This window comes from Egretta garzetta, unplaced genomic scaffold (genome assembly GCF_000687185.1).
Source record: "Egretta garzetta isolate BGI_Z169 unplaced genomic scaffold, ASM68718v1 scaffold692, whole genome shotgun sequence".
NCBI classification, from domain to species: domain Eukaryota; kingdom Metazoa; phylum Chordata; class Aves; order Pelecaniformes; family Ardeidae; genus Egretta; species Egretta garzetta.
Window position 1 is genome coordinate 806,908 of NW_009258787.1, and position 10,517 is coordinate 817,424.

The 10,517-nt window shown below is 49.5% G+C and overlaps 1 protein-coding gene across 13 annotated transcripts in view; it reads left to right on the forward strand.

Annotated features, from left to right (window-relative positions):
- Positions 1-10,517, forward strand: part of LOC104135805 (ankyrin repeat and KH domain-containing protein 1) — a 102,269-nt gene that overhangs the window by 90,331 nt on the left and 1,421 nt on the right. For 3 of the 13 annotated variants that reach the window (XM_035889199.1, XM_035889211.1, XM_035889207.1), the window contains 5 exons: positions 3,531-3,725; positions 4,838-5,092; positions 6,412-6,587; positions 7,720-7,884; positions 8,342-8,388. In XM_035889199.1, coding sequence (XP_035745092.1) covers positions 3,531-3,725; positions 4,838-5,092; positions 6,412-6,587; positions 7,720-7,884; positions 8,342-8,388 — 838 coding nt within the window. The remainder of the gene's footprint in view (positions 1-3,530; positions 3,726-4,837; positions 5,093-6,411; positions 6,588-7,719; positions 7,885-8,341; positions 8,389-10,517) is intronic. The other 10 variants (XM_035889201.1, XM_035889200.1, XM_035889204.1 and 7 more) reach the window with 10 other exon arrangements.

A 10,517-nucleotide genomic window follows, 5' to 3' on the forward strand; every position in this document is an offset into this window, starting at 1 on the left:
AACTGGGGTTTGGCAGTGGCTGGAACAGCCCCCGGGGAAGGAAGCTTATGGCAAATGGGATCTGCTGATTTTTCTGGTGATCGCATCCTGCATATGCAAAGACGGCTGACTGGGACTTCTGTAGCAGCAAAAAAATTGTGCTGTTCCCTTATGCTAAAGTCATCTGTTTGTCACTGGGGAAAAGATTCTTGGTCCTTTATATACCCTGAAATGGCTGTAAGTATTCAAAAGGGAGTCTGTATCTGTTTCTGCCCTGAGTTAGGAAGGCCCAAGGAGAGCTCATGTGGTCGACTTTGGGGAGATCAGTGTGAAGTTATCCTCAAATGAAGCACAAAAATATTTGGACAGAACACAGTTTTTTCTGAGCTGGAATTTGATTAGGATATTGCAAGGTAAAGAAAAACTGCCAATAGGTAGATTTGCTGCTAAAAATTCTGCCTGGCCTAAGGTCTGTCACATGGAGGGGGGGTTACGGGAGCCTGGGGAGAATGGGGCATTTTGAAGGTGTGATAGTGAGAAGTGGAGTGGGGACGGGAGGCTGAGAGGCATCTCCAGCCTTCACTTGGAACGTAAGCGTGGTCCTGTGGCCTGCCCACCCGTCTCACTTGCGGGCTCCTCCCAGGGGAACAGACCTTTCTGCTCAGCTCAGCCTCCGAGGTGGTTTGGATGGGGTTCTACCTTGGCTGTTTCCATAGGGTTTGGTGGCAGGTTTCATGAGATTTGGAGAAGGGGGGAAAGGAGCAGTTGCTGCTGGCTGAGGCTTTGGCCAACAGCAGTGCGATGGACAAGGAGCAGCCTGGGCTTTGCCTGGCAATTCAGTGTGTGATGAGAGGCAGGGGTGGTGGCCGTTGGAGCAGGCGGACGCTGATCCTCTAACCCTGACTGTGACTCCACCTGACGGAGCAGACCTGAGGTTTGTCTTTTGTGCCTGCCTTGCATGGTTGGGCTGTGGCAAATTTTTCCACAAATCGTCATCTCTTGGTGATCACCTCTAAGCTGATTTGGTGGAGACTTGACATAATTCTATGGTGCACTAAACCAGCTGCTTCCTAACAAGTTGTCACCTCAAGGTGGAGTTTGAGTCCTCTACTTTTCCTGTTCGTAAGCTCAGCTGCAGCTTGAGTTCTCCCTGAGTCACCAGCTCCTCGGAGGCACAGATGCACACGCAGATCTCCTCGCCGGCTGTGGATCTGTTCTGGAAATGGCCTGTTGTCTCGTGTCTTCAGATATCTTGTCCTAGCAGCTTGCAGACTGAGGGCAGATGTAGCCCAGCCGTGTGGGGAGGCTGTGGAGGAGACCAAAAGTCACCTATTTGTTACTTTTCCTCTGCATTTTAAGAAGGAGTTTGAGACCTTGGCATTAAAAGGCGTCAGACTTGAAATGGGCTGGCTTAGGAAGCAGGACGTGGGTAAGCAGTTGCAGTGAAGTGGCTGGGCTCCCTGTTGCGCACGGAGTGACCGGGTGCTGCAGCTGCTTCTGCAGAAGCACCTGGGGGCTTTGATAAGCTGAATTTTGAGCAGAGTTTGTGTGAGGTTGGTACACCAGTCTTGAAAGCTCAGTTACGCTTTCAGAGCATTATGAAGGGTTTGAATTCATGGCCCGAGTAACTGGAGAGGTTGGTATTGCGGAACGGTTTGGTATTGCAAAACCTGATTTTGTTGGTAAGTACATAAATAGGAAACTCATTACTGAAACCAGGACTCGGTAAGTCATTGTTTGCAGAAGCTGTTTTCTTAATCCACTTTTATGAAAGGCGAGATAATGATAAAAAGTGTTCTTTACAACCTGAAAACTGACTGCTGTGTTGAATTTGTGCATCTCTGGTGGTGGCATCCTTCCTTCAACCTGTAGAAAATATGCAGCGGTGCTGAAATGGTCTTGGCTGTACAGTCAGTGCACTGTGAAAGCTGTGCACCCATCCTACCAAGCCTTCAAAAGATGCAGCTGGGCATCTCTCGCTGCAGAAGAGCTGGTTTTGTCATAATCTCTGCCTTGTTCTCTGTTTAGGAAGCCAGCAGTCCCCAGGGGCAGCAAGCAGCTCTCTTACCCCTCCTGTACGGGGCAGAGACCTCGGGATCTTCGGTGGTGTGTTGGCCAGCTGGAAACTTGTTTTTGCTGTGTGGTGGAATCGGTCACCATAGGGGCCTTTTGACTAGCCCTGAGCTGACTTTTGTGGACGGAGGGTTACAAGAGCGTCCCGTCTCCGGGGCAGGTGCACAGGGAGGGCCCTCAGCCGGAGGTGCTGCAGTCTGCTTACAGCTCGGCTCCGTGCCAGGGGCCAGGCTGCAGCTCCCAGCAGACGCAGATCAGTCAAACTGCGTTTACCCGCAGCCTGCATGGGTGTTGGCATCCTCCTCGTAGCCGCTGAGTCCTGCACTTTGTGTTGTGACGAACCCTGAAAGATCGTCCTCCCATGCTCAGGTTCCCTCGTCGGAGCACCCCGTGTTCTGGTGGGGATTTATTTCTCCTTGTCTGCCATGGAGACTTCTCTTTTTTTAACCTTTGGGGTAGGGCTAGTGAGAAAAATACCTCCTTCAAATCCAGCGAGTCATTGCTGTCAGCGTGAGCAGGCTGGATCTGGCACTTCTGGAAGCAGTAAATCAGGTTGACTTGGTTGGTAATACTGGGGGGGGAAGACCTAGCTCTCAGGAGCCTATCCAGGCAACGAAAGGCGCACCTCTGGTCTAGGACCTAGAGCGTTGCCTGTCAGCGCTGCTGCTGGCAGGCTGCTGGGCTGGACGTAGGTACAACCTTCAACCTTGCTCTGCAGCAATATAGGCTGGTCCTGGTTGTGGTCATTTCCAAATGTTTAAATGGTTTTGAAACTAGTCTTGTTTAATAGGCCCTTGAAACTAAACCCAAAACTCAGGTGAACATATGGCCATGCCTGTTTCTGCTTTCAGGTAATAACGTGTGATAAGAGCTTTTACATTTTGGAGAAGTACTTAAAAGCTTTGCCTTATTAAAAAACTGTAATTCCCCCTTGCTAATCATTTCTGTGGGACTTTGAACTTTCTCTCCATCCCTCCCTTCCTCTCACGCGTCCCTGTAGGAAGCCGCCCCCTCACTGTTGTGCTGTGCTGGACACAGCATGCTCTAACCGATCTATATGTGACTGTACCTATATGACAGCAAAACCCATGCTGCAGCGAGCTGCTTCCCTGGTGCTGGCTTCCCCTGGGACTTCACAGAGCCCTGTATCCCCGTTTGACTTGCGTGGCTTTTTTGTAAGCAAAGATCCTCGCCACTCCCAGCTTTCCTCCTTCGCCCTCCCTGCTCAGACCATTTCCTTGCAGTGACCAAAGGGAGGGCTGTCTTTACTAAACCTTCAGGCCAAAGCGGCGGGCGTGCAGAAACGCCTTCTGTCGGTTTCTAAGGGAGAATCGTGCACCTGTAAAACGAACTTACCATGTGCAGATACCCCTGAAGGTGATGAGATGCTTTAATTCTATTTGGAGCACTAGCTCGCTCTGGTGCTTTGAAGCAGGTTCCCAAAGAGAGATATTTAATCGCATTTATGTTTATTTCAGGCTTACCCTCTCTAGATCCATCCAACAGCTCTACAACTTCTTCTTCAGGTCCTTTGACAGGCTTTTCAGCAAACATACAAGGAGCACGGGTTTACCTTCAAGGGCCAGCGCCTGTTGGGACTCCCAGCTTTAACAGACAGCATTTTTCACCACATCCTTGGACAAGCGCAACAAATTCATGTAGGAACTTCATGGGTCTGTCTTAGTTTAAACTCATAGCTATTGTCTTTAGTAGATTTGTAACTGGAGGGGAAATTACCCAGTGATACACAAAATGCTTTCCAATTGCTTTTAGCCCCTGTGAGGATGGCGTGCAAATCCCAAGCTGTTCTATTTTGTGCTTTTTCCCATGTAAAATGCCACTAGTTCTGGTAACATGACTAAAGGCATGTTTGGGCAAAAAACTCAGTCATGGTAGGGTCTGAGAGGAGAGGGCGTGAAGCTGTGGGGGAGCGGAGGTGGTTATTATACCGAGCTAAAGGTTCCCCTCTAAATAGTGTGAGTGTAACGTTAGGTGAAAACGTCACGCTTGCCATGGCTTGAAGTTATACTCGCCTTTTTTCTTTTTTTTTTTTTTTTTTTTTTTTTTTTTTTTTTTTTTTTTTTTTTTTTTTTTTTTTTTAAATTGGGATTCTGGAATTATTTCATGTTACTTAAAATGTTCCAAACCCTTTAAGCATCATCTGAGGTAACAGTGGGTTTTCCTCCTAATGGGAAGAACATGGAAGTAGCTTTACAGAAAATATGGGTCTTTGATTCAGAACCTTAAGTGAAGAGGCTTTCATGTCACTGCATGAACTTCGTTACCACTCTGAGCTTAAGAACAAAATTGCTTTAATGAGTGCTCAAGGGACTTCCCAAGAAGGAGTCAGTGACGCTTCTGAAGTTGGTGGGACTTACGCTCTTACTACATTACCCATGTGGGAAGCTGTCTAATTTCTCTTCTGCTGGAAGTGGTGGATACCAAACCCAAGCTGTTCAGATATTTATGGTATTTTGGCTGATGTTTTCACCTCTTCCTGAAACTCTTCCATGTTTCTTATTCTTTCTTGTAGTGTAGAGGTACTGCTATGTCATGAGAATGTCACGTGATTCTGATGGCTGAAAGCATTTGTGTTAGAATGTTGATTTTAGAGTTCATATAAACTCTGAACAGAATTTCGGTGAAAGACTTGAAGAATGCTTGCCAAAAAAAAAGCCTTTAAAACCTTTTTATTGTTTGCTTGGGGGCTTAGAGCGGGGTAGCACTTAAGCTCACTAGCGTGGGTGCTTTGTGTGTAATTAAGCAAGGGAAATACTCTTTTCAGCAGGTGAATCTCCTATTCCATCAGTTTCCTCAGGATCATCTTCGCCCCTTTCAGCTGCTTCTGCACCTTCTAACTTGGGCCAGCCAAAAACGGGTAACGCCAATCAAGATCGAAAGGTACCCCCTCCCATCGGGACAGAAAGGCTTGCTAGAATTCGACAGGGAGGATCGGTCACTCCTACGCCCTTAGGAACCAACTTCACAGCTCCCGTCGGTCACAGCGGCATTTGGTCCTTTGGCGTTAACAGCGTGTCTGGTAAGTGTTGTGCAGCCTGGGGGAGCCTAAAGAAGCTTCTAGGGCCTTTCAGAAGTGTTACATGTGCAAAGAAAGCTGGGGAGGAGGAATAAAGTCTCTAATCAACTCTCACGTCCTGCAGGGAAGGCGGGCATCAGTGGTGGGAGGGTGCAGATCAATGGAAGCGCTGTGGATTTCTCTCCTAATGTCGGTGGCTCTCACCCAACCTAGCTTATCTGTCGGCGTACACTTGTAAACCCTGAGAACAGTTGTTCAGAAACTTCACATTAAGTCTATTGAATGATACAGGACTTTGAAAGTAAACAACTCTTTACCTCTTAAGGGGGTCCATTTCCAAGTCTGACCCTGGGGTGGAGGCAGTCGTCCTTTTAGGCCAAGTTTCTGGCTTGTTTTTCATTAACAGTTCAAAATGTCGTGCTGCAGCTAACGCAACCCGAAACACATAGCTGTGGGTGCTGGTTTTTGCACTGATCTCCTCATGACGCTTGAACAGTATGGGCTAACTTCTGTTCCAGGCAGCCCCAGTTTCGGAAGAATGACTTTGAGACAGCTGAGGTTTTATGTTTGGTTTCCTGATAGTTTGAGGGTCTTGTGGAAAGGAAGAGCTGCAGTGTTTGAGGTGTAAAGCATTCCCACTGGTAACTTTAAAGACCAATGTTTAGTAGTCCTGTGTGTTATGTTTCCAACGAAGCCCTCTGTACTTCAGCTACCTTAGTGTCTCAGCATTGCTGTGTGTTTTCAAGAACAGCTTGTGTGTGCTCACAGACAGTGCTGGGGCGTTTATCGGATCTCAGCTGTTCTGCTGCGGACACCTGGAACGCGCAGCTGCTAGCAGCCCCCGTTATCTCCGTGCTTGTTCAGAGCATCAAAATGGATGTACATGCAGATGGCACGTGCCTGGCCAAACTCCCTTAAAAAAAACCGTTCCCGTGTTTTGCCCCTGTCATAAGAGTAACTTTTTTCTGTCTTCCTGTGGTACATGTGAGGATGAGGAAGCTGGAGGGGAGCAAGGTGCGCGTGTGTGTAGCCAGCCTTATGTAGTGTTGCCTGATGCAGCTCCCTTGTGCGAGGCCTTGATGCTACAGATCAGACTGTTTGCGTTGTCTGTAATGGGTTATTAGCCTAAAATCTGCAGGTATCCTCGTGTTTTGTGTAGGCTGTGGAAAGCCTGCCTTTGCTCGGCACAGCCCTAAATACCACTGCAGTTGTGTGTGTTCAGGGAGCCTTGGGACGTATGTGGGTGTGTGCCGCTGCTGAATTCTACTCCGGAGTATCTTCAGTGATTTGTAATCAGCCATCTTCAATCTCCTCCTTTCCAGAAGGCTTGTCAGGTTGGTCGCAGCCTGTCATGGGAAATCATCCGATGCATCAGCAGCTGTCGGACCCGGGCACGTTTTCTCAGCATCAGCCAATGGAGAGAGATGATTCTGGAATAGTGGCTCCCTCGAATATTTTCCACCAACCTATGCCAAATAGTTTTGTGGATTTTTCTAAAGTAAGTTACAGAGGGTTGGATTTAAGCTATAAAATGATCAAGGACTGACTTTGTGTCTCCTGTTCTGCCTGTTTACCCTGTACGTGTCTGCCTCTTCTACCACTGCTTGCCGTGCCTAGTCCTGAACCTCCTTTCATCCCAGTGCTGACTAGAAAAGGTGCCCAAGCCTGGTGGTGCATTTAAACAAACCCAGAACTTGCAGATTGCAGATTTTCTCTCGTCAAGCAGCTGAGTGCCTCCACTACTTGCCAGTGTTTCATTTCTCAGAGGCTCAGTCGTTTGGAAATGTTTCATGAGGCTTGCTCAGCTCTTGAACCTGGTTAAAGGTTTGCTTAAAGCTTTCAGCACAAATCGTGCCTGCGAGTACCACGGGCGTGCCTGAAGGAAGCGGTGGGATGAGAGGACCGCTTGTAAGTCTGTGCCTTGTGTGTTAAAGCTGGAAAGGAGCTTCAGGCAGACGGACGTAGCCAAGCTGGGGCCAGCTCAGCCACCACTGGAGGAACGTTCAGGATGGTGTGCTCAACAGCAGACCTACTCACAGCACGTTTCAGAAGCAGCTGTAGCATGTGCCCTTGGGATCCTCTAAATTGCAGAGCAGCAATCATTCAAATCCAGGAAAGAAACCTCATAATTGCAAAAAACTGCTCTGTAACTTGCTTTTTCCAAACTGGAAGAATATTTCAGATGGCCATTAGTAATTTATAGAAAATCTTCGGCTTGGAGTCTTGTAGGCTCAAGCTGTAGATGGGCTGCAGCCCTCTGTGCACCAAGGTTGCTGGGTGCTGCAGAGGTCAGAGGAGGGAGCACCGAGATCAGTTTGTACAGCTGCGGGGTCTGGCTTTATGCGGGCATCTGAAAGCGCTGTGCAGGGGCTGCTGCATACTGGCGAGGTGTAATTTCAGAAAAATGGGTAAACTGGCTTGAATCTCAGGCTCTGGTGAGTCACTGTGTTCCATGCTCTGCCTAGGTGTGCAGCGGTGCCCCCTTCTCCTCACAGTGCTGAGATATTTGCCTGGAGGTGAACGTTGCCTATGGGTGTGAACTACCCACGTCATCTTGGCAAACCTGGTGCTACGGTCGTCCTTCACAACGCTGCTTTCTTCACCACTGTCGCTTTCTCTTGTTCCCTCAGGGCCTCCCGATTTCGATGTATGGTGGCACTCTAATACCCTCGCACCCCCAGCTAGCGGATGGACCGGGAGGGCCCCTCTTCAACGGGCTCCATACTCCAGACCCCGCCTGGAATCCCATGATCAAAGTTGTCCAGAACTCAACAGAATGTACCGACGCTCAGCAGGTAGTGTGGCTGCCTTTCTCCACCTTGGCTCGCCTGGGGCTTTTTACGGTGTTGTGCTTTGTTTTGGTTTTCTCCAGTTTTGGATAGGTGACGTTTTTGCAGTTCTTTGATACTAGAATTGAGATCCTTTGCATGACTCTCCCCCTGCAGTGTGTGTGTTGATAAAAAATATATGGTGCCAGAACCATACCAAATGTTTCAGGTGAAATAAGCGGCATTTCAAGACTGCTCAGCCAGGTAATCCACTTTGCCAAAGTCGCAGGGTTTGTATCCGTACTCGGCATCTTGCAGGTTGTCAGTCAAACCTTGGCCAGAGCTGAAGAGGGCTCCTAGCCTTTGGATGGTCTGGTCGTATGTTGGGGGAAGCCTTAAGTTTGCCCTCTAGTGGTTAAACGCTCTGTTAAAGGAACCTTTATTTGTTTTCGTAATAGACTTGTCTTTTTATTTCTTGCTGTAGATTTGGCCTGGCACCTGGGCACCTCACATTGGAAACATGCATCTCAAGTACGTCAACTGATTTAAGGGGGTCTTTCCTTTTTTAGCCTTGTTTGGGAATCTTTATGATCTTGAAGAACCCTGGGGATTTTTTAATGTGCCTAACTAAGCAATTTTCTGTGGGCTGTAACAATGGAAACTTGATTGCCCGTTGTATAAGAACAAATTGATTTACCTATACAAACTGATTCTGTTCTCCAGTTAGTTTAGCCATTTGGAATTTAAAAATCAGATGAAACTAGTGCTTTTGGCTAAACACTGCTGGATGCTCCTTGTACGCAGCAGAGAACTAGCTCAATACTTGATTTCAACCTTCTAGGGCAGTAAATCCATGTGTAATTGTTTACATACTTAAAAGGAAAAGCTGAGTAAATTTCATGTCGTATAGTGGCTCTACTTTATGTAGCCTGTATTAATGTGAAATATTTACCTGAATATTCAATAAAAGGCGAACAGTATTTATAGGTTGTGTGTGAGAATTTTGGAAGAAGCTGTATGTTGCTGTCATCGGTAGCTGCTGCCGTGCCCAGGGATGCCTCTTGTCAGGGTCACGTAGTTAGCACGTGGATGCAGTCAGGGCCTGGGGGAGGGTTTTGATCCGCAGTCGTCAGCGATATGAGGTCTGCTGGGTCCTGCCCCCCTGCCAGTTCTCACCCTTTTACGTTTTGTGTGAACACGGTTGTGGTTTTTTTGTTTTTTTGGTTTTTTTTCCCTTTTGGATTAGTTCTGCCGCTTCTAGCACTCTTTTTCCAGGTGGGTTGCCTGAGAGATCAGGTTTTGTTCAGGGCTGGAAATAAGGGCTGAGTTGACAACGTGGCAACTGATGGAATCTTAATTTGCAGAAGGTAAATAGGTAGCTTGTAGGTAAGTGCAGGTTTCGTCACCGACTCGCTGTGACCAGCTGCCCAGAAGCAGATCTCAGGAAAGCAGAGACCACTTCCCACTAGAGAAAAATGTAATATATTCAGTTCTGAGCTGCTTGTAACCCTTTTAAATCTGGTAAGAGCTCCTCAAGTCCTGTCCCAAGAGAGAAGGGGATTTCTGCTTACAGCTTAAGATGGATGTTGGTTCTCCAGCGCGGTGCAGGAGTTCTGCGCTTTCCGCACTTGTGCTTATTTCTGCTTTTGCTCAGTGGCGCTGCAGTCACACACTGAACGCGTGGCTGGTTCCTCAGGTGGGTGACTGCGGTGCACATAGCACCCAGTCCAATGGACCGTGTTCCGTGGTCCCTCAGACCAGATGGAGACTTCTCCACCTTCCTCCACCTTCTCCAGACAAACCCTTATGTGCAGCAGCAGAGTTTCCCCAGGAGAAGCATGAGGAAGGAGCGCTGAGAACCCGGAGTGCCCAGGCACGCCTGAGCAGCGCAGGCAAGCGCGCCTCGGGCTCCTGGGCGAGATGCTCAGGCGCGGTATTTGAGGAAGAAATGCAAAAAGCGTGGAACTGTTGCCACCTCCCCCGATAGTGCAAATGCCAAAGGAGAAACACTTGGGTTAACAGTAATTGTGTTGAAAATAAAGGGTATTGTAGGGTGATAGTGGCTTGCTCCTGGGGGGAGGGCCGGGGGGAGGGCCCTGGGCCCCTCCCTCCACCCCACCCACACGGGCTCCATGGCTGCCAGAGGCACAGCCACCTCCTCCTGCCCCGTCCCGGGCAGCCACCATCTCCCCGTCCCGGAGGGCTACAGCTCCACGCCGGGTGGCTCTGTCTACTCCACCACGCCGGGGGGTAAGGCCCAGCACGGGGTGGGGGCTGTCCCGTGAACAGAACGGTGGCCTCAGCTGCCCCCTCCCTGCCCAGTTCAGGCAGCTCCTTCCTGAGCAGGTCCCCTCCTGGGCTCTGCACCTTGCAGCTTGGTCTGTAGGGGCATGGGCACCCCACCCAGGCAGGCCTGTGGGGCAGTGGCTTCCTTGGCAGCCCAGAGCTGGAGTGGAAGAGGGGGCCCCAAGGCTTTGTAGGAAGGTCCTGCGAGAAGTTAGGGCCACCATGGTACCGGGGGAGCGGGCAGAGCCTGGTGCCTGCGCTGCTGGGCTGCTGGCAGCGCCGCTGGGGCAGATGCAGCACTGGTCCCTTGGGGGCTGGCCATGCCCAGGCACGGCTGGCTGGGGCCGGGGGGGGGCCCGGGGAAGCCGGTGCCC